This window comes from Plecotus auritus, assembly GCF_963455305.1.
Source record: "Plecotus auritus genome assembly, chromosome: 8".
Classification (NCBI taxonomy): Eukaryota; Metazoa; Chordata; class Mammalia; order Chiroptera; family Vespertilionidae; genus Plecotus; species Plecotus auritus.
Window position 1 is genome coordinate 86,271,335 of NC_137782.1, and position 23,623 is coordinate 86,294,957.

At 48.7% G+C, this 23,623-nt stretch overlaps 1 protein-coding gene across 3 annotated transcripts in view; it reads right to left on the reverse strand.

Moving 5' to 3' along the window:
- Window positions 1–2,601: 2,601 nt before the first annotated feature.
- ACSS1 (acyl-CoA synthetase short chain family member 1) overlaps window positions 2,602–23,623 on the reverse strand; it is a 58,677-nt gene continuing 37,655 nt past the window's right edge. Inside the window, exons 3-14 of one of the 3 annotated variants that reach the window (XM_080686950.1) lie at window positions 22,261–22,460; window positions 19,238–19,413; window positions 18,709–18,861; window positions 15,771–15,918; window positions 15,157–15,294; window positions 11,918–12,010; window positions 10,640–10,752; window positions 9,959–10,085; window positions 9,123–9,250; window positions 8,961–9,024; window positions 5,392–5,510; window positions 2,602–4,267 (exon numbers count right to left, since the gene is read on the reverse strand). In XM_080686950.1, the coding sequence (XP_080543076.1) occupies window positions 4,088–4,267; window positions 5,392–5,510; window positions 8,961–9,024; window positions 9,123–9,250; window positions 9,959–10,085; window positions 10,640–10,752; window positions 11,918–12,010; window positions 15,157–15,294; window positions 15,771–15,918; window positions 18,709–18,861; window positions 19,238–19,413; window positions 22,261–22,460 (1,639 nt within the window). In that variant the 3' untranslated portion in view covers window positions 2,602–4,087. Of the gene's footprint in view, window positions 4,268–5,391; window positions 5,511–8,960; window positions 9,025–9,122; window positions 9,251–9,958; window positions 10,128–10,639; window positions 10,753–11,917; window positions 12,011–15,156; window positions 15,295–15,770; window positions 15,919–18,708; window positions 18,862–19,237; window positions 19,414–22,260; window positions 22,461–23,623 lie in introns of all 3 variants that reach the window. The other 2 variants (XM_080686951.1, XM_080686949.1) reach the window with 2 other exon arrangements.

Below are 23,623 nucleotides of genomic sequence, written 5' to 3' on the forward strand. Positions count from 1 at the left end.
GTCCTTCCCCTAACCAATCCATTTCCTAGATCTTCCAGGGTTCTGTGTCCCCTATCCAATCTGATCCTTTTCCCAGGCTAGGCTCCTCCTCCTTATGGTTGCCATCTTAGTTCCTATTGTGAATGCATTATCGAAGAACCACCTCCCTCTGCACCATCTAGGCTTCTACTGAGCATGCACCCAATAAAGAAATGTCCCCTTTATTGCTTATTCCTCCCCCTGTAGTTTGAAGAAATGGACCAGTTGTACCCTGGATAGACTGGAAAGCCAGTCTTTTCTCCCTACATGGGGAGGGAGGGGTATTAATCCCCCTGTTCCAGCAATACTGCGATCCCTATGTGAGGTGCCTATGAATGCTACAGCTTCCTAGCAAAGCAGGCCCAGTATTTGATTCAGCTCCCTAGTTTATTAGGCTTAATGTCTGAATCCCTTTGCTCTCTTCATTAATATCTAGCTACCTATGATAACAATGCCACAGCCAAATCTCCACTTCTCAATCAAGCTGAGGAAATGAGATGAGAATTCTATTTTCTTCCCCACAAATTCAGCTGCTATGTGTGAACCAGGGACAATTGTGTGCCTGAATCACCTTATCACTTACTTTTAGATAAATGTTGTGCAAACCATGAACCTTAGCCATGATTTCTTTTTTTCTATTTAATAGGAACATATTTCCCCTTGGGAACTAATCATGTTGAAAGTTGAATTTTCCCTTTGACATGACATTTGTGTTATTTTTTAGCCACTTTAAAAGAGAATTATTCTTTTTTTAAATATATTTTTATTGATTTCAAAGAGGAAGGGAGAGGGAAAGAAAGAAAGATCAGTGATGAGAGAGAATCATTGATTGGCTGCCTCCTGCATGCCCCCCACTGGGGATGGAGCCCACAACCCGGGCATGTGCCCTGACGGGGAATCAAACCATGACCTCCTGGTTCATAGGTCAACGCTCAACCACTGAGCCACACCCGCCGGGCAAGAGAGTTCTTCTTAACAGGCACTGCCTACTGCTTTTCTGAGTATGAATATAATTTCCCTTGGGAACTTAATGGTTATTATGAATGTAATCTCATGCCATCCTGAGATCTACTTAATGTTCAGATTAGCTGTCTCTAAACTTGGTCTAATACCTCCATCCTCTGTGTGCTTCCACACCATCAGGTGTCTCACCTCTGCTTTTGCTACAGCTGTCTGCTCTTCTCTCTGCTTCTCAGTAGCAGTGACTTAGGTTTTTGTCAGGATGTTTCAAGTTAAGATAGAAAAGCCAAAGCAGGAAGTGAAGTCTGGGGGTAGGGTGGGCCTGGTGCAGCTTGGCCAGGCCTCCATGCATCTCTCCTGGGCTCCATGTCTTCTGCACTTCCCTGTTCCCAGGCAGGCCCTGCCCTGTGATGACTAAAAGGCTACCGTTGCTCATCTCTGTGTCTTGTTTTGTGCGTACTGCTCATGTCTTTGTGTCTGCTTCCGAGGGGCCCTGATAGCATTGAATGGTCAGGCATGAACTTGCCAATTGGGCCAGGGACTGAGATTCTGGTAATAACCATCACAAACCCCCTAGCAGCCAGGGTGGATCCCTGAAAACGTAGGGGACAGGTTGGGGCCCAAAATCAATCAGGATGGCTTTACCAGAGAGGGGAAGTAAGGACAACCTAACCTGTTAACAGTCTATCTGTAAGCCTCTTACAATGCCCCTCCTGGCAGGGGGTGGATACAGACTATTCCAGAAAAAAGCAGTCCTGCCGTGACTTCCCATAGCACCCAGAGGTGCACAAGTGTGTCCTTCCCAGTGAGTTGCCTTTCTGTGCATCCAGACTACCTCAGGTGGGCGCCTGACAATCCCCCCAGCTTCCCTTCCCCCATTCCTGAGGCACAAGAACTATCACCGTCCTGGGAACAGCCACTCCCAGCTCCTGCTTTAGAGGCAACAGTGGGTTCGGGTTTGGGGGGAGCCAAACCAGCCTTTCACATCTCACCTCTCATGGCACCAGTTCAATGTGTCCGTCTGTTTCTCTGTCTAGTGAAGGACACGGAAAACCTCATCCACCCACAACTAGTGTAAAGACAACCTGGGCTATATGGGATGTCTCACCAGCAAGGCTGGGCTTCTCCTGTATGCAGTCTGTGCTGTTGACACAGCTGCCTAGCGGTCTTTTTGTGTCCTAAATCTCATCTATGTTCTAGATCAGCACTCACTACCAGACACTGCGTGATGACTGGAATGTTCTCATCCACATGTCCAATCTGGCAGCTACTGACCACGTGTGAACAGTGGCTACTGCCATGGAGGAACTGAATATCCTATTCTGTTCTGTTTTCTATTCTGTTGTTTTTATTTACATTTAACTAGCCACATGTGACTAATGTATTGGACAGCACAATCATCTAAAGACAGGTAAACTTAAGTCTAAGGTGGGTGACCTGTTATTGTGTAGTTCCTCCCTAACAGACGATAGACTGTGTGTGTGCGCGTGCGTGCGTGCGTGTGTGTGTGTGTGTGTGTGTGTGTGTGTGTGTGTGTTCTCTTTTGAGTGAATAGGCCCCTTCCAGTTTTGTTCTTGGGATTATATCCAGCAACATTATTGATCAAGAACATCACCACAAACAGAAGAGAATGAACAAAATAAAACTTTATTAGAGCTGCCCTGCAGATCACTCTCAGGCCCTGGTCACTGTGCAAGCTTACATCTAAGCCATTTCATAAATAGCACCATAACTACAGTCTTCTTAGTGCACCACACATGTGACAGGTCCAGGTGTATGGTCTTCTGTGGCTAAGCACTGTGACAATAGACCGTCGCTCGGTATATCTGTGTGCTACAGCCAATGGCCACTCTGTTGGTGCCATAGGTGTACTTGCCTAATCACCCCAGAGGCCAACACAGCTACAGCCCACAGTAAGTATCCAGTACCCCCAGACACTCCTTGAACACCTACACAGGTGCAAGGTACTATGGACTGTGAGGTAAAGACAAGGATAACCTTTCCTGTCCTCCAGGCTACCTTCCCCTGTACTCCACACCATCATCCCTGGCACGCTTGGCTAATAAATAAACACTTTCTGACTTGATGATTACATCATCATGCTAACCTTAGGGGACTTAAGGCACATTGAAAGGGAGAAACTTGATTCAGGGCTCCAGCCCTCATCCCTGGGCCTCTATGATTCTTGTGCCCCAACGACAGAATGAAGACAGACAGAGTTCTAGCTGAATTCATGCTCTCAGTTACTTGAGTTTTCACTGGCTTCCCTGAACCACCCCACAAATTTGGAGCATGCTGACCTCCTACCAAGAGGTATCCAAAGTGGGGAGGGGAAATCTTCCCAGATCACAGCTTGGAGAAACAGAACGTGTGACTGGAGCAGCTTTAGAACTAAAAGGTGAGCACATCTGTGCCACCACTTTACAAGATGAGTTTCATTGTACACAAACCAAGAGAAGTAGAAATTTATACCAAAAAAAAAGGATGCTGCAGGTTGAGCATTCTCAAGAGAGCTGTGTTTAGACTGAGGTACAAACACTTCCGATTCAGTTCCAACTATGCCAAACCATCATTACAAGTGCACCCCGACCCTCTCCATGTTTCCCCACGAGTGAAGGCAGACAAGATTTTCATAACTCCAGGTGTTACAAAGAGCACGTACAAGCAAAACTACACATTCCACGTTTGCATGTTATTCTTCCAAAATATAAAAGTATAAAAATAATACATCCACCTTTTATATCTAGAAACATCTGGAAAAAACCTACCTGCTTCTACTTCTCAGTCATCTGAGCAGGCACACTTCACCAGGTTTTTCACCTTCCTGTGCAGTCTGGCGTAGGCACAGAAACAGAGACAACAGGGACTTTTCATTCAAGGAAACCAAATTCAGGACAAGTAGAACAGACCCTAACCAATTTTACGGAATCCTCGCATGGGTTCTCCAACACACAGGGGAGGGGATTTTAGCCTGGACTTTACATGAGGGGCCGTGGGGGTTACGTGCTGGGAGGACACTACTCTGGGACATCTAAAAACAAGTCAACGGAGAGCTATGTCCTAGAAGGACAAGTTAGGGGCTTGGGCGCTGGGTCTTGGTCACAGCCCATCACTGGCGAGCAGCCTTCTTGTCTTTGTGCTCCTGGTAGGCATTCAGTATTTCCATGATGATGCTGGGGTCCTCCAGGGTGGTGGTGTCCCCCAGATTCTGAGTTTTGTCCGTGATGATCTTCCTCAGGAGCCTCCGCATGACTTTTCCAGACCGAGTTTTTGGAAGACGTTTCACTATCTGGCAAGGAAGGGGTGCAATATAAGAATCTCAGGTGGTGCCCGCATCCCCAGCCAGCGTCCGACTGCATTGATGTAAGAAGGGCTTTTCCCAGGGGATCGTGAGGCCCACGGTCTCTGGTTTCATCCACCTACAATCTGGACCTGAAGCTGTATCAACCCAAAGGGCAGACTCAACTGCGAGTCCTGCCGAAGCCTCCACCAGGCCCGGGTTCCCCTGTCCCTGTGTTCGCCACACTGCTGACACCTGTTTCTCCCATAAGCTACATTAGTGAGGGCCCCCAGGAAGCAACAGAACCAAACCCATGCCACAGCAGCTTGTCTCTACCTACTGGCCTGGGTTTGGGTTGGTTTTGTCTTATGTATGAGGTGAGAGCTACTTAAGAGAAAAAAAAACGTTGTCTTGCTAGTGTGTAGAAATTTAGCATTTCACATTTTCCAAAAGCTGCAACCCATTCACGGTCAATGGCAGTACCTTAAGAGCTGTATTTGGGTTCTTTAATAATGACCTATTTTTTTGAAAGAGTTCAGTTCCTGCAAGGAGAGTTCAGGTCTCCCTGAAACTCTGGTCCCCAGGCCAACAGCTTGACCTTGTGCCACACCAAGAGGTGCTTCAGAGGGCCACTTCCATGCGAAGGAACACCATGGGGGAAATGTAACAAAGGAAGGAATAAAACGCTAAAGGGGCTGAGAGGGTAACCCAATTCTTCCACTAAACTACTCCAACACAGGCTCCCTCAGATAGGTTCTGCGGCATCTTCTTTGCTGGCACTGGGAAAGGTGTTCAGAAACCACCCAGGGGCTGAAAAACTCTGGTACTTTCCACATGTTTCTCCATTTCCCTAATTTTCTTCTCCTTGTAACCAGCCCCCAAATGCCAAAGTAAGAGAGCATCTAGTCTTGGTCAGCACTACCCCCTGGAAAGGCAAGCTGTTCAAACTGATGCCACTACATCTCCCTGCCCCTCTCCCTCTCTCTCTGACAATACAGCCATCCGCCACCCTCACCTACCACCCAGGAAACCAATCAGCTGGTGTCAGTTTTGTTGTGATGTTAGTTGTGTGAAGAGGAGAAGAAGGTGTAGATGAACAGTGCAGTCCAACCTGAGGCCATAAGTCCACTCACCAGAATCTCATCGGGCACAGCGTACTTGGCAATCTTGGTGGCCACTGTGGACCTGAGCTCACTTATCACTGCATCCGCGTCACCTACTTTATCTTTCAACACAATGAAGGCAAATGCAGCTGGAAGGAGAGCAAGATTTTAGGATGTGTTAGCCAGAGTGTTGTACACAAATCACCATAAATTCAAAGGATTTCAAATCCTATGCTGATGATCTTGTAGCAGCTGGTTTCTTTAGTTGCATCCCTAAAAATGCATTATTGTCTTTGTTCAAAAAGGAAGTGATTCTGTCAGTTCCTCTGAATGTCCCAGGTGGGTGGGCATGGGTGGGTGAGAGCGTGGCACCATGGCTCTGGTGTTGACTGGCTGTGTGTGTGACCTTGAACACAGGACTTATCCTCTCTCACTGTCCTTGCACCTGTGAAATAGCCTATAACATGGGCTCATAGGAAGTTTGCTCTCAGCTCCCGTGAGGTAGTACTGCACATGGCACCATCTTTGTGGGTACATGGCAAGCACTAGCCACAGTGGATAGCTAAATAAAAATATAAGTAAAAAATGCAGTTCCTTGGTTACATGAGCCCCATGATGGACAGCTCCATCATGGCAGAGTCTGCTGGGCGGCAACGGCCATCCCATACTTGAGCACAGACACTTTGTCAATATCCTACCACATTCCAGAAAAGCTTTACTGGAGCTCCCACGGCTACTGCAAATACATGCATTCCTTTTTAATTTATCTGGGATAATCTTGTATATGGTATGATATCAGGATCTAATTCAATATTTTGTCCATTTGATTAGTCACTTGTCCCAGCACCATCTTGGACAGTCTGTCCTTTGCCTCACTGACCAGCAATGTCCTCCTCTCTCATACACAAAGTTTATATATATGTATGTGCAGCCTTCCTTATTCTTTATTTGTATTTTATTCCTATACCTATACATGTTCCTATATCTAACATGTATAGGAATAGGAATAAAATACACTTATTAGATGATATGTGTCAGAATTCTCCTTCTGACACATATCACCTAACATACTATGTAGTTTCCTCATTGATCATGTATATTGTTTATGTCTTTCTCTCCCCTCTAATCTCTAGCCACTACAGCATGACAGCTCTAGGGAGCAGGAACTTCTATCTCTTTCACTTTCTGCTGTGTCTCAGTATCTACAACTGTGCCTGGAATATAGTAGGTGCTCAACAAATGTTTGTCAAATGCATCAATGAATGACTTTCCTGAATAAACTACAATCTGTAGAGACTTACAGCTTTTCCCTGAAAGCCTCCTCTCATTTCTATTTGGCAAACTCCTATTCATCCCTCAAGACCCAGTTCAGCTACCCTGGACTCTGGGAAGCCTTTCCTGACTCTGTCCATGAATGCAGCTATGGCACTTGCTATGTGTGAACAGCTGTTGGTCCCCCATACCCACCTCACTAGGTTGTGAGATCTTTGAGGGGAAGAGCTGCACTTTTATCTCCTTTTGATATTTGAAATTCCAAACAGTCTAGGCCAAACCACTGGAGATCATAGGAAAGGCACAAAGCTAACACCTGAGCTGTCTGGGTAGGCCCACTGAGAGATGTTTATTGTGGATTTAATTAAAATTTTAAAACTACCAAAGCAACACACACTGATTACCAAAATTAAAACACAGTAGAAATATATAAAATAAAACTATACCTCCCCTCCTGGCTCTCTCCCTTCACTCCACCCCTTAAAGGCAGAGCAGAATTATGATTAGGGGAGACTGTTCTTGCTCCATATTCTGGCACTTGCTACCTGTGAGGAAGTCACTTAGCCACGCTATGGCACAGATTTCTACCTGGGATCTGGGGAGCTAGCAGTACCTGCCTCGTGGCTGCGTCAGGATTAAATGGTGACAAAACCCACAAGGAGGAGGTTCTCAGGGGCTCTGGCTGCTGTCCCCAGACACAAATTTTAAAGCTATGGGAGGAGGAGTCGGCTGCAAGCTCAGAGGAGGCGTGCAAGGCTGGAGGAGGCGTGCAAGGCTGACCTCAGGGACTAGTGAGCCAGGCCAATGGCAGAAGCATGGCACAGTGGTGAGATGAAGCACAGACAGAAAGCATGGGCACAAATAAATGCACAAAAGCTTTCGCAAGAGCAGTTAATGGGTTATGTACTACAAATGGGCAGATGCTCAATTTTGTAAGAAATCGGGAAAATTCCTATCATCATACTCCTCATGTACAATTCTCCCCCACTAGCCTGGCAGACATTAAAAAACTTGGCAGTATCGGTTGCTTAGGATGCCAGGGAGCAGTGCTGAGAGCTGCTTACGGGAGCGTGAAGTGCCCAAGGCCTTGAGAGTCACACATGAAGACCTGCTCCCATCTCCACCCACTCTGGTCCCTAAGCGCTCCCCTCAGCCCAATCTCCTGTTAACAAAGGGAAGGCAGCCTCATGGGCACAGCCTTCTCATGGCAACTGAAATAAATATTAATGTTTACAAAGGGCCAATTTAGAGCAAGCGCTGAGCAAATAACGGAGCAGTGGCACACATGGAAGGGAGGAGGTGACCTCTGGGACACACGACGCAGACTGTCTCTGACGGCAGGAGGAAGAGCGCCCAGGCCAGACCACTCGGCGGGCAGCTGAGGTCAGTCCACCCAGCAGTGCAGCACAGGGTCAGTGGATCTCCAGGTCACGCAGGGCCAGTGTGGCCACTGTGCCCCTGGCATCACAACACTCAGGTGACCCTGCACCTTCCCACCTGCTTAGAAACCAGCAGACTTTGGGACAAAGTATGTCCACAGTAAAGAAGACAATTCTGGCCCTAGCCGGTTTGGCTCCGTGAATAGAGCATCAGGCTGTGCACTGAAGGGTTGTGGGTTCGATTCCCGGTCAAGGGCACATACCTCAGTTGCAGGCTCGATCCCCGGCCCTGGTCAGGGCACATGTGGGAGGCAACCAATCATTGTGTCTCTCACATGGATAGTTCTCTCTCTGTCTCTCCCCCTCCTTTCCAGTCTCTCTAAAAATCAATAGAAAAATATCCCCAGATGAGGATTAACAACAACAAAAAGAAGACGTTTCTGATCACTTGTTCTGCATTCCCATCTGCGTGATGCTGTGCAGTGGAGCCACAGGTCAAATTCCTCTGAAAAGAGTCCCAGAGCAGCAGAGGAGCCCGCTGGGCACAGCCTGGTTGGCAGTGTAGCTGTAGAGCTGGCACTGGGTCTGTGCACCAGCCTGGGCAAGGAGACGCGCTGAGCAAGGCAGGGTGTTTCATCCTAAGTCCTCTGTGATGGTGCTGTCAGTCACCGCGCACAGAGCAGCGAACGCCCCGGCTCAGCTGGAGCCAAAGAGCTCAGGGCTGCTTGCAGATGCATGTCCTTAAAGGACAGCAGAGCCAGAGCGTCTCAGACACCAGGCCTTAGTCTAACAGGCATACTGCTCAGCCTCCTCACCCCAAATCTGCACTTGAAAGAGAAGAAAACCAATAGCTTCACCCATAAACACCCTGCCACCATCCTCCAGAGGCTGTTCTCTTTACAGAGGGGCTGTGATGGGAGCGAGACCAGAGTTCCTTCCGTGTCTCACCTTCTCCTTTGATGTCATGGGGGTAGCCAATGACAGCGGTCTCCGGCACTGCGGGGTGGCTCGCCTGCACAGAACAGAAGCAAAAGGCAACATATGTGGGAGGGTGAACACCTGACACCTCAAATTACAGCTCCCAGCCGGGCGAACGTGGCCTGTGCTCACCATGGCATCTTCGATTTCCGCCGTGCCCAGCCTGTGGCCACTGATGTTGATGACGTCGTCCATCCGCCCCGTGATCTGGTAATGGCCTCCCTCGGTTCGGTGAGCTCCATCTCCAGTGAAGTAGTAACCTGCAACCCAGTAGGGAATTCAGAGCCAGCACCTCCCAACCAGGATCCAGCAGAGCTCGCATCCTTCCTTTGCTGACACAATGGGGCCGTGTCCCAGCCATGCTCTACAGAAGGAAGCTCTGAAGCCCTGCACTCTGCCAGCCTCCTGCCTGCTGGCCCTCCCTGCAGGAGACACTGTCTAGCTGTGCCATGTGGCTGTGTGCTAGGAAAGGGCAGATGGCCCTGACACAACTGAATGCAATCAAGACTGCAAACGCCTGGGGAGCAGAAGACATACGAGGAGTGCACTCAACTTTCCCCCAAAGTGAGTCTCATTTACAGACTCAAGACTAAAGATCATGGGTTCCAACAGCTATACTATACATGCAAACTTCCAACCAACAACACAAAGCCACCTGTGGGAAAAATAGGCCAGCAGAAAACGTTCAGCCATCCTGACAGTTTCCCTGAGAGCCTGAGGAGTCCGCACCATGGGCCATGCGCTCAGGGGTCTGCACGCTCTACCCCTGAACCCCGGGACGTTCAGAGGTGAGTCTCTTCCATTTTAGACATAAAGTCAGGGAGGCAGAGCGGGAGGGAGCAGGACTTAAATTCAGGCCTCACAGCCCCTGCTCTGAACCTGCACTAGGGGCGCTCACAGGCACTGTCCCCTTAGAAACAGGTTCTGAGAACAGGGCTCCAGCAGTGTGTGGAAAGGCACCCGCTCACCTGGGTAAACCTTGAAATAGGCCTCTAGGAACCTCTGGTGGTCTCCGTAGATGGTCCTGGCCATGCCCGGCCAGGCCTGTGAGAGGCACAGAGCCCCAGAAACATTGTTGCCCTCCAAAACGTTCCCCTGCAGACCAGGGAGACATACTTTTGAAAATAAGGACAGATTCTGGTTGAGAAGCAAAGAAATGACAGTCAGTATCATTCTCCTAGCTGCTTGGCTTGAGACAGAAAGATAGCAAGTGTCATGCATATAAGCCTAAACAATGGACACAGACAACAGGGGGGTGAGGGCCTGAGTAGGGAAATGGGGGGTAATGGGGAGATAAGGACACATATGTAATACCTTAATCAATAAAGCAATTTAAAAAGAGAGAGAGAGAGAGAAAAGAAAGATAGCAAGTGTGCCCCAAAGGAACTGTCCAGAGCCTCTTGCTCCGCGAGGAACCCTCCTGGAGAGGGCTTCTGCGGGGACCTGGGCTCGCCCCATGTGGTGATTGCATCCGCCGTGTCCACGAGGAGCCTGCCGTGCACGCTGCTGAGGACACCGGCTCCTTCCACCCCCTGCCAGGCCCTGGGCATGTGTGACGAGGGCGAGTAGGCAACGGAGGCCAGGAAGGCAGGAAGAAACACCGGGGAGCTCAGTGGGGTGTGCGTGGAGGAGGGGACGCCCTTACCCACCTTCTCATCCATGAGAACCGGGATAATGCCAAAGAAGGGCCTCATCGCCATGGCGGGGAGGATTTCTGCCCCTTCTTCCGAGGGCCGTGGTGCGATGCAGATGCCGCCTGTTTCTATGGGGATGACAGGGAAGAAATGCCGATGGGCCGAGGGGCTGGTGCCACATTTATCCAGGCCAAGCCATCAAGAATCTGGGACAGACTGGCTGGGACAGAGAGGGTGGAACTGCTGATTTGGGGCAAGGAAACAGCCCCCACTGTCCCAAGGATTTTCTCTGAGATGAAACTAGACTTGGATCCTGGTCCTCTCCACTGTGGATTGGGAGTGGGCCCCGGCAGAGGGCTCCGGCCCAGGTGCTGTGGCTCCATAGCCCCGTGGGTGCTGCCTCTCCTCCTCCACGGCCCCCCGCTGGTCCCGCCCGCACGTCCGTGGAAGAGGTGGAGCCCACCTACTCTCACAGGAAGATGAAGAATCGCTTCTGGACCAGTGCCCCAAACAACAAAACCAGAAGCTCACAAATTCTGTGTCGCATTATTTCTCTTCCCTCTGTCAGCCTGCATGGCAATACCTCACGGGACTCAGCTGTAACCTCGGTCCTGTGCCTTCCCGAATGGATGAGAACTAAGCCACTCGGAACGCCCCAGTTTTCTGGCTTCCGGAAAGATGAGCCCTCAGCTACATCAGTGGTGGTCTCCTGTCCCAAACATCCTAATAAGTCAGATACTCAAGAGACGAGGGGGCAAATCTAAACCAAATGCCACAGAAAACGCCTTTTCCCACTAAAATTTAGGTTTAGACTGAGAGTCCCTTAAACAGCAGGGCTCATGCTCATCACTCGCGTGCAGAAAGGGGCCCTCATGAGCAGAGTGAATGTTTAGCTGAGCGCCTACTGCATGTCAGGCCTGGGCAACATGAGTGAATGGTATCCTTTCGTTTCATCCTCATTCAGAGCCTGGAGAGAGCACCCCATTTTACAAATGAGGAAACTGAGTCTCAGAGAAGTCATTACACATCCCAAGTCTTACAGCTGCAAAGCCAGGCTCCACCTCTGAGCGTTAGCCACCAGGTTTTCAACAACCACCCATGTGGAGGGCTGAGGAGTTCGTGGTGTTGATCCCACATTCACACGCCTCACGCCTGAGCCCCCACACTCGGCGCTCAGCCACGTGCTCTCAGTGCAGTAACAGGAGAGCACAGCTGCTGCAGGAAAGGCCCATGTGGCGAGCCCTGCACGGGTTCCCAGGGGGCCCTGACGCCCCTCCTGGGAGACACTCTCACCTGTCTGCCACCAGGTGTCCACCAGGGTGCATCTGCTATCTCCCACCACTTTGTGGAGCCAATCCCAGGCCTCACGGTTGATTGGTTCTCCCACTGAAATCACACACAAAAGAAAAAAAGACATTAACAGGTCTCAATAAACCCGAACCCAAAAGGAATAGATTGCTCAGGGGAAAACAGCTCTGTAATTTTCCTCAAGGGCATAAAAAGAAGGTTTAAAAAAGCACTGGGATCTGTCACATTATGGCCATCAAAGAAATAAAAGTTAAATGAGGTGTTTTTACCACTGGAGGGTCAAAAATTAAAAAAAATAATAATAACAAGAATGTAGGGGAAGGAATACCCCATGCATGGTAGGGATGTAACTTGGTGCAGCAATTTTGGGGAACAGTTTGGGTACTTCTCTTAATATATATATATATATATATATATATATATATATATATATATATATATATAGTTTTACGTAAGTCTCCTTTTTCCCCAATTAACACCCCTCCTCGACTTCTCTTAATATTTAAAAGTGCATACATCCTATACACCTTTAGTCAACTGTTTGGGGCAGATTACATTAAAGTTAATATAGGTTTATTCTATTATGTAGAAATGTCACTCCTGACATGCACTCCACAAAAACAGGTGCCTCTGTGCACCACAAATGGACACAAACAAGAATGTTCACAGTGGCCAAAAATTAAAACACTATCCACCAAGAGCAGAATGGAGAAATAAAATGTGACAGATTCATGCAGTGAAATACCATACCATACAGCATGAAACTGAGTAAGCTGCCACTACCCCCAACACCAGCAGGGATGAACCCCAGAGTCACGGCCCCAAGCAACTACAGCAGGCACAAGAGTAACGTATGCAGCACAAGCCCATGTATATGAAGTTCAAGAACAAGCAAACCAATCCACGCTGAGAACCATGAAGTAGTGGTCATATTTGAGGGCTCCTGACTGGGAGGGGGCATAAGGGAATCTTCTGGGGACTGGAAATTTCTATGGATTGATCTGCATGTGGTAACATATTTGTACATATATGCAAACAGTTCTGAAGCTGAACACCTGACATTGTGTATTTCACTATATTTTATACCTCAATAGAAAGGGGGAAAGTGCTTATGCCCTAAGACTCTATTGCTGATTCTCAGTGTCTACCTGCTGGGGTCTGAATTTATGCTCCCAAATTTATGCTGAAATCCTAACACTAAGACACTATATTAGTGAAACACCCACACCAGACTAGCATTCAGCCAGAACTTGCAGGTTTTGACATACTTTTGCTAAAATACTGAAATACTCTCATGCTGGTTGTCTCTTCCTTGGGACCACCCATGATGCAGCAGCTAACCAAGGCCTGTCCTGACTGGGGTCTTCCATGCTGGTCATGCAGGGGGCTGGGTTTTGTGTGTATCGCTCCTGCACTCACATATGCCCACAAGGAAGCAGGAAGATGCCACTGCAGCACTGGGTGATACTGGGAAACTGCCAATAACCCCAGTAGCCAACCATGGGGATGTGACTACAAGGACCATGGCAATCCCCACAGGAGGGTGTGAGCAAGTTTTCGGAGCCACATGGAAAACTCTGCCTATTGTGGAGTTAAAATAAACATCACATTATAACAGTACAGTGTGATGACACTCATGATAAAGAAGTCATCTCAGAGCCGAGCTGTGTCTTTTGCACAGGAATATACCTTTGAGGAACATGCTAGAAGGTATGCAAGCACCAGGGTCCCCTGGGGCAGCACTCACAGAGGACATCAGCTTTCATGGCAAAGTACCGAGTTTTGCTTTTTATAGTAAGATTATTCCTGTGTTACTTATAAAATTCAAAGTTAAAAAATTCTCTTAAGAAATATGTCTTGGGTGAGCTAGATTCTGCTGACTGGTAAGATGAAAAGAAGTCAAAACACCAAAGGCTGAGGTCTGTGAGGGCTAGAAGGTGCCTGAGCTATGACCACAGCAGGAGACAGCACCAAGCTGGCCCTGCCCAGGTATGAAACATACAGTTTGCCCGAGAGCTGACCGCCCAAGTTCCACAGCAGCCAAGGAAACCCCAGGAGCAGCAGAGAGAGGGGCCTTGAGGGAGGGTAGGCATCCTGAGCTTGGCGGGGGCAACAGGACACTGTAGGCAATGGGGGGGGGGGAGTGAACCAGGGCCCTACGTCCTGTGCCAGTGCCGCTCACCTGCATCACGGACAAGGAACATGTGCACACTATCACCGAGCTACCTTTTCCATGGAGAAAAGCGGCAGAAAGACACATCCCATGAAAAACCACCAAGCAGATCTGTGTATTCACCAAGGAGCATTTATTATTTCCCACCTTATTTTCCTTCCTGACCACACCTGGCAGCATGTGTAGGGGCATCAGGGAAAAGCAGAGAGAACAGGCAGGGCCTCCGAGCTACCCTCTGAATTAATCCCATATCCTTTCCCAAAAGCTTTCATGTGCCTTGGCAACCTCAGTTAAAACTGAAAATGGAGATAATCTGTACTCTGCAACCACTTGCATGGAAATATCTAGAGTGAAAGCAGTGCACAGCATGGAATGACATTTATTACAGGGCTTGGGAATAACCGATGCCCAACATCATGGAAATGCTCAGGGAACAGCAGCTGACTTCCACAGGGCAGTCCCATGCAGCCACTGAAGAAAGGGCTTAGCCCTTACCTTACTGAGTTGGTAAGGATTCATAGTAAGGATGAAGTCCGCCTGGCTGGGGTAGCTCAGTGGTTGAGCATCAACCCATACACCAAGAGGTCACTGGTTCAATTCCCGGTCAGGGCACATTCCCAGGTTGCGGGCTCAATTCCCGGTAGGGGTTGTGCATGAGGCAGCCAACCGATGTTTCTCTCTCATTGATGTTTCTATCTCTCTCTCCCTTCCTCTTTCTCTAAACATCAATAAAAATATATATTTTTTAAAATATTTCAGCACTGAAACAGATCTGAAAGGTACAGTGATAATAATAATAATATAATAATAATAAAGCCCATAATAAGGATGGGCACAGAAAGTGTGTGGAGTGCTGTGCCCAGACTGTTAACAACTGTGGGCTCTGGGGAAGGGCTGACAGGCCTCTGCTTCCTACTGAATGGGGTCTGGCATTGTTTGAATTCACCCATGGACACAGACATGTAGCTTTTGTGATTAAAACCATCTAGAAGCCTGCAGTGGCTCTGACAGACAACACCCACACCCTCTCCAGTGACAGAGCAGTGCTCACCTGACCCCAGAGTCCTCAGGGATGAGCGGTCGTACTTCTTCACCCAGGTGTCGCCGTATTTTATCAAGAGCCGGACAGCTGTCGGGGCACCATAGAACTGATTGATCTTCAACCTCTGCACCACCTCCCAATACCGACCTACAAAAGGACCCCAATTCAGTCCATCTGAGAGCCCACCAGACAGTACCTATTTTCACCCAATTTAGAAATCAGTCAACAATACTGGGTACTGGATACATCCAAGCCTGCATTGAACACCCATCACCAGGATGGGAAGGGAGACCTCTGGGAAGGGGTTCCCTGTGGCAGTCAACCCCCGGCACACCCCCATCCGCATGCTGGCCCATTTGTAAAAAGCCTCCACCTGGCCCTGGACAGCTCCACCCCCCATAGGGTACCCCGTACGATATAGTGAGGAATCAGTTAAAAATATGTTTCTGTGAATTTAAAAATCAGCCAGGTAGCATTAATATAGAACTCGTGTTCAGTTGCATTTAAATGGTCTCTAAAGTGGTGGCTGGTGCTTCCCCTGGAATACTGCGGACAGGCCACCAATGCTTGTGTCTCCCAGGGTGCTCTCTCCCAGGGACCCTATTTGAGTTCGCAGTCCTCACCAGGATCAGGGTAAACTGGAGTGCTCTCAAAAAGGACACTGGTCGCTCCATTGCAGAGGGGCCCATATAACACGTAGCTGTGCCCAGTGATCCAGCCAATGTCGGCCATGCAGCCGAAGACGTCTCCAGGCCGGTAGTCAAACACATGCTGCAGAAACAGGAGAGGCTGTCAGAGCCCATGACTCATGTTCCACGCGTCACTAAGGCTGTTCCATAACTACAATGTAGCTGCTCTATTGGCCGCAGAGAGCAGAGGGGTACATGAAAAGACAGAGTTACTGGTACAGTACAAGCAACAACACGCTGACTCTGGCAGAGGACAGGGAAAGAGGCCAGCCCTCAGCGTGCACACGGTGTAAGCCCCAGCTTGACAAAGCCAGTCTGCATGCAGAGGTCACACTAGAGCTGGTCTTGCTGGGGGACTGCACGTGAGGGTCATGGAAGGGCCTTCCAGGGGCTGAAGGTGCCCCATGCTTGTGTGTACTCACAGGGAACACTTTACCGAGTGGTATGTATAAGGGCATCTTTCTGCATTGTTATACCACAATTTAAAAAATTATTTTTTAATACACATAGTTTTTGTTTAATTCGCTTATTTTAGGGAGAGAGAGGAAGGGGGCGGGGGAGAGAGAAACATTGATTTGTTGTTCCACTTATTGATGCATTTATTGATAGATTCTTGTATATGCCTTGACTAGAAATCGAAACCATAACCTTGGGATCGAACCCACAACCTTGGCATATCGGGATGACAGTATAACCAACTGAGCTACCCGGCCAGGGCAAGTTATGCCACAATTTTTTGAAACCCTTAAAAACTGCAAAAAATTAAAGTATAAAAGGCCAAGAAACGCCTCAAGCATCATCAGCTTCTAAGACTTTACACTCCCAAAATCAGTTCACATTCCCATCATCCCTTCAGAGTCAACTGTTCTTTTCCCTGAAGAAACCAACTACCCTAATATCCTCTGCATGTGCACACAAACACAGGTGCACACATACATATACACATGTACACACAGACACACACACACACACACTCTTATCTACAGATGGCTGAAAGGTTCTATTACTAATACTTCCCCCCAAAATCTCATTGTATTAAAAAAAAATGCAAAAGATGGTGCGTGTCCTTATATTCCCACACTTCTTTGTTCATGTAGATAGTTTCCTGGAAATGCAAAAACACCTTAAAAATGCCAAAAAAAAAAATGATGAATCTCTCACCTTAGCTTCCCTAATATTAATCTATATTATAAAAGGCCAGTGGCCGTAACGCCATAATGACCAGTCACCAGGAGGTGCATTGATGGGTCTTGCGGTGGGGGGTCTGGAGTCCTGCAGCAGCGAGGCAGGTCTGGGTCTCGCGTGATTTCATGAGCTGGGCCTCTAGTTTTTTTATAAACTGATAGAAACAATTTGATTCATTCTGTGACTTTCTTGGTATTTTGTCTCAGTGTTTATTTTTTCCAAAGTATTTTTACTTACATGATATAACTTCCCTACCAAGTACTGAGAAAGGGTGGGTTTTTTCAGATGAGAACATTAAGGTCTAGAAAGGTTCTGTGATAAGCTCAAGGTCTCCCAGCAGCCAGAGGCCACTATGTTAGTGAGTACTAGTATTTGTATTAAGTGTAACACACTGTATGCTCAGCCTGGTTCTGTACCACATCTGTCTTTCTACCTCACTTTCATATCCTTACGGTTGGTGTGAGTGGCCACCAGTGGGACCTGGACATCGCCATGGGAAGGCTGTGTGCATGCTACCCAGCACCTGCTCCTCATCCACTCTCATTCCAGGAAGTTCACCTCCTACATGACCCAGCCTGGCCAATCAGCATATTTCACCCCCACCCCCACCCTGACCACAGTGACTGGGATTGTGGAGGCTCCCTCTGGCCTCTGGGGAAGCCAAGTTGATAGCCTGTTTGGGAACCTCATGGACCTAGAGGAGGGCAGAGGCAGGGAAGATACCACGACCCAGGACAGTGTCCAAGCCCTGACTGGATGGGCCTGGGCTTTCTAGTCACTTGGCCAGACGCTTCCCTTTGCTGCTGGCACCTGCTGGAGCTGAGTTTTGGTTCTGCAACAGAGAGAGTCTGGTCCACAGATGGTATATTGAAACCCAATCCCACCTGGAAATGTCAGCCACTTCCCAAGGCAACCAGGGATGCCATGTGAAACTGCAATCCTCCACCAACATTTAAATGAGTACTGATTTCTAAACTGATTTATTGGAATAACAAAACGTGTCCTAGAGTTAGCTTTATAACCCCTAAAGATGGATCACTGTAATATAATTTCCACATACTAAATTTAAGTTGCTTTATCCAAGTAAATTTTTTACTTTTAAAATATGGTCCCAATGGGCAGGGTCTAGAGGTCGCAATTGTTTTAGGGGCCCATGAAAATGTTTTTCTTTCTCTTAAAATCAGGAGAAAAATATGATCTTTTAAGTTTAAAAGAAGTTTTAAAATATAATAGTATATATTATATATTTGGACATTTATTTAATAGAGGAAGGGGCCCAGGAAGGCCAAAGTGTCTTGGGCCTGAGCATCAGAATGTGGCCCCACCAGCGAGTATGTCAGAGCTGGTGAGGGCCCGATTCCTGCAGGCGTTCGTGCCAATGGGCGGCACAGGCACAGGTGCAAAGGGCTAAATACCAGCAGTGAGTCCAGGTTTGGGGCCTGGACTCTTTCAGCAAAAACAGAGCATGGCTCCCCCTTCCAACCCACTCCACTGGGCCAGTGCCACGACTCGTAGCAGCACTGCTCATGAGCACACTCACTGCGGGGACACAGGAGTCCCTCACGCCCACGGGCACTGCTTTATAGCAGGAGGAGTTCCAGCCCTACACCCAGCCCCACCTGGCCCCTGCCCTATCCCACCAGGGAGGCGAGCACCGCCCACGCTCTGCCCACCACCAAGGCCGTACCTTGTGCGTCAGGGCGGCAAACAGCAGGTAGCCCGCCTGGGTGTGCACGAGCCCCTTGGGCTTCCCGGTGCTCCCAGAGGTGTACAGCAGGAAGAGCATGTCCTCACTGCCCATGCTCTCTGGGGCACACACAGGGTCCTCTTTGGCCATGGCCTGAAGGGGGACACAAAAACAGCCCCACCCAGGGCAGTTAGCCTCTACCTCCATTCAGCGCCCCAGAGAACACCTCTCCCCGCTGCTGTGAGACTCTGCGGACGGGATCCAAGCTCATCTTCTCTAACCTAGTTCCATTCCAGATACAAAGAAGACGCAAAATAAAAGGATGAATCCAATCATTTCTGTTACATCAACTGTTTCACTGTTTGTGGTGTTTGAGTTCCATCTTCCCAACCAGATGTAAGCCCATAAAATAACACCCGGAACATCTCAGGGGGACCTAGATTCAAAACTATAATCTGACAAGACTCAGACCCGGATAACCCAACAATAGCCTCTCCTCATTGAACTGTACAAAGCGAGGCGGACCCACCTCCTCAAGGGGGACATCCAGCTGCCCCATGGGGACCTTGTTGTCCGTCCTGTGAGCCACCAAGACATGCTGGACCGTTGGACAGTGCTTCACGGCTTCATCCACTATCTTCTTCAGCTCCACCACGCGTCCTCCCCTCAGTCCTTGGTTGAAGGTGATAACCACCTTGCACTTTGCTGACAGAGACAACAGACATTTCTCATCAGTTTCCTCTCCACTTTGACCCTCACAGCCCAGACCAGCAGACACACATTCCAGGCACAGGAGGGTGATAAAGTCCAATACTGAGTAAATGAGTCAGCAACACAGAAAAGGGTGTGCCTGCTTTGCAATCTTTATGCAGAATATAGAAGCTCCAGGCCTTTTCCCAGCTCTGAGGAGGAGCAGGAAGTCAGTGGAGACAAGTAACTTGGAAGTTGAACTCTTCCAGCCTTCCACCTGCCCAGCAGCTTTCCTAGGTGAGAGGTCATCACATCACCCCCAGCCACAGCCACCATGAGGCAGAGACCAAGAAAGCTGGGCAGCCAGAGAGCGAGCCCCAATATGCCCTGTGCATTATCTAGGGCTAAAGTGCCAGAGAACAGAGACCACACCCCAAGTGAATGCCAGGAGCTGCTGGCCCCTACCCTCACCTTCAGGGAAGGCCCTCCCGGCTTACAAGTGCTCTTCAATGAACCAGCCAGGCTCAGCCAGGTTGGTGGCAATGCCGGACTGACCAGAGCTTCCATGGTTAATCTGGGGTGGGTGTGGGGGGGGTGTGGTAGAGCAGGGAATCATGTACAAACACAACCAGGCCTCAGGACCACAAATGAACCTTGCACTGCGCCCTTAACTTGGATGACCTGGAGGAAATCAGGTTACAGTGGGGTTTTACTTCCCTAAGGAAGAACCTGGAACAACCATCCAGTGTAGGACTGGCTAGTGGGGCCCCAGGCACATCACTTCAACCTTGTAGTCACTCTGCACCAAGGGCTTCTTTGGGAGCCACAAGCAGAACCCCGACTCCAGCAGCCCTCAACAAGTGACTCTCAAAAACCGGAATATAAATACCCCACTCCCTCATCCCTGGGTAGAGGGGTTATCCTGACACACGTGGTTGCATCAAATTACAAGGTTTCCCTGTGGAACTGAGCTCTGGGCACGCACTGTGAAAGTTGCTCTTATTTGATTCCTCTTCCAAGCCTCACTCCCAGTGCCCTATAGCACCTTACAGGACCACTTCCCAAATGAACCTGAACTCTCACCTCAGGGTCTGCTTCCAGGGCAGCCCTAACTAAGGCACGAATCTCCCTCAACTTTTCAGTCTGAAAAGCAATTTCAAGCAATATACCCACATTCTTTCTTCCTCCCAAGAGCCCTAGAAATGACATAGCCTTAAGGGCTACCTGAGAATTCTCTACACAGGCTTTTGCAGCTGGATAACTCAGCAGGGTCTATACAGGCATCAGAGATCCTGACTCACCGCTCTTCTTTGAACCTTCACAATCAGTCACCTTGTGTAAACAAATTCTGTTGGATAGAACCTGTCAGAGACTCTCCAAGCCTACATCTCCCAAATCTGGGACTAGTCAGATTAGCTCCCTTCAGGAAAAGAAAGGAGATGACCCAGAAGGTTCAAATGGATCCTTCTCAAATAAGCCCTCTTTCCCCCCCGCCCTACCCCCAACCCAAGAGAAAACATGGGCCTGGCCCATCCAACATGCTACAATCCTGTGAAGTGGGTTTTAGCTTTTCCCCAGCCTCCCATGGCGCATGCCTCACTCCTAGAGCTCATTTGTCCAAAGCCTCTACTTGTGTGCAGGGCAGGAGCCTGTGTGCACAAGTTTGGTCCCTAGGAGGTGCGGGGGGAGCACATATCACCTTGTGGTTCCCCATAGCTGGGCAACAGGTACTGGGTGAGTGCACAGCACAGGGGCTCAGACAGGATCAGCCTGATGCTTTGAGAGGATTCAATTTACCTTCTTGGGTTTTAAGCAGGTATCAGCATCTGTATTAATTTTCTATGGTTCCCATAGCCAATTACTATAAATTTAGTGGCACAAACAATAATTTTTTAGCTCACAGTTCTACAGTCCAGGTGAGAGCCACAGGGTTCTGTCCTAAGAGTCTCAAGGCCAAAATCAAGGTGTCAGGATGTTATTGTCATAATTAGCTAGATAAAATTAAAACAGAAAGAAAGCAACGTGGAGGCCAGACATTGTAAGCATGGTCATCTGGGCAGCTTCACTAGGGAGCTGCAACTTTACACTCCCCGGTCCACCTGCTCACCAGTCCATTCCCTGCAGATCACTGGGGGAAGAGGTCCAACAAAGGGGAAGATGGGCGCATGTGCAGTGAAGTCTGGGTGATGTAGGGAAGGCAGAAACGAAAATGTTGATCCTAAAATGGTTATGAAAATGTAAGAACTCCAATGGCCCCCAGAACTTGGCACCGTCCTTGGGGAGCCAGCTCAAGGACTCTTTCTAGAATCTCAGTGGAGCAGGGTTCAGACTGCATGGACATGGGGCACCATGCAAACACTAGACTCTGACACCAAAAAAAGGAAGGAGATGCTATTGTTCTGCACACTGTCCAGGAAATTCTGACTCACCTGCGGACAAAAGCCTTAAAGATACATCACAAGCTCTCATACCTGATTCTAGGCCTCCAGAGATGGTCCCTCATCATACTTCACATTGGAAGGCTTCCAGCTATTGACCTGTGAGACCTCACCTGTACATCCCCATCCTCATCTCTTCTCCTCTGGAGTGACACCAGCTTACTCCAGGTCCTCAGGCATACTGTACTCCTCTCACCATTCAGCTGGTACCTATGCTGTTCCCTCCAGCTGGAATCTTCCCTCCCTTCTTCACCTGGTTAAATCCATCACACTTGGATCTCAGCTCATAGAACAAATGATCATTGAGTGGTAGTGTCTGTCAATTGTCTGTGACTTTTATTAATGTCTGTCTCTAAGTCCAACGAACAAGGACCAGGGGGCTCTGGGCTCCTCCCTCACTCCCTCCCCCTGCCCACATGCCTACCATCATTGATCCTCCCAGCCAAGGACTCTGCACTGAAGCCAGCAAAGATGACATTGTGGACAGCTCCAATCCTGGCACAGGCAAGCATTGCAGCCACAACCTGTGGGGACACAGGCATGTAGATGGCCACACGGTCCCCTCGACAAACTCCATGCCTCTTCAATGTGTTGGCCATGCGGCATGTGGTCTCCAACAGTTCCCTGTGGCACAGAGAAGAGAAGGCCATCAGAGATGGAGGAGGCCCAAAACTCAGAAAATTTGGAGCGGAATCATTCTGCAAGTACTGTATACATGCACAGCCAGTGCCTAGAGGATAGCAGACAATCAAATACTTATTGCATGGTGAGGTCGTTTTAGAACATAATGTTTTCAACTCTGTAGACTAGTATTGACAAAGATTCATTATCACACTGCTGAGGTAAAATGACTGTCCTTGTGTCCATGTAGGGCATGGATTCTCAAAGACTCTAAGTATCCAAAGCCAAGATCATCATATCCCTGAGACTTCTTAAAACATTCACCTCCAAAATAAAGATTTCATAAGTAAGACAGTGGGAAAATGCAAGGCCCCATCTTTTTATATATATATATATATATATATATATATATATATATATATATATATATATTTTTATTGATTTCAGAGAGGAAGGAAGAGAGATGGAGAGATAGAAACATCAATGATGAGAGAGAATCATTGATTGGCTGCCTCCTGCATGTCCCCTACTGGCGGGGGGGGGGGGGGGGGTCGAGCCCGCAACCCAGGCATGTGCCCCTGGCTGGAATCAAACCTGGGACCCTTTAGTCCGCAGGCTGACGCTCTATCCACTGAGCCAAATGGGCCAGGGCAAGACCCCATCTTTTTAATCAACACAGTCCATGGCATCAAGGAAGGCTCTTGCCAGGCAAGGTCCCAACCCAAACTCATGCAGCAGACTCCAACTCTGTAAACCCACAGTGAGTCAGAAGGGAAGGTATGACAGTAACCCTCCACGCAGCCCCGAAGCAGTGTTGGTGGGTAGTGAGAGCACCCCATTTCTCTTCATGCTAAGTGCTAAATGGGTGCAGCTGGATGGAGACTATGCTAGTGGCCCACTATCCCACACCTCTCCCCTCCCACACATGACCCCACCCTCCACTCCTAGGCTTATTGTGAGGCTCAGCCTGCCAATCAGAACCCTGTATCTCCCTGAACAAACTGATTGGTTTAGGGGTTAGGACATGACCTAAACCAGCCCAATCAGAGTCTATGGCAGTCATAGACTTCCCACTTTTCTGGAGTGGAGCAGGAAATGGGAGAAAAGCAGAAGTGGGTATATACATACACATACACAAGCACATGCATACAGGGTGAGACAAAAGT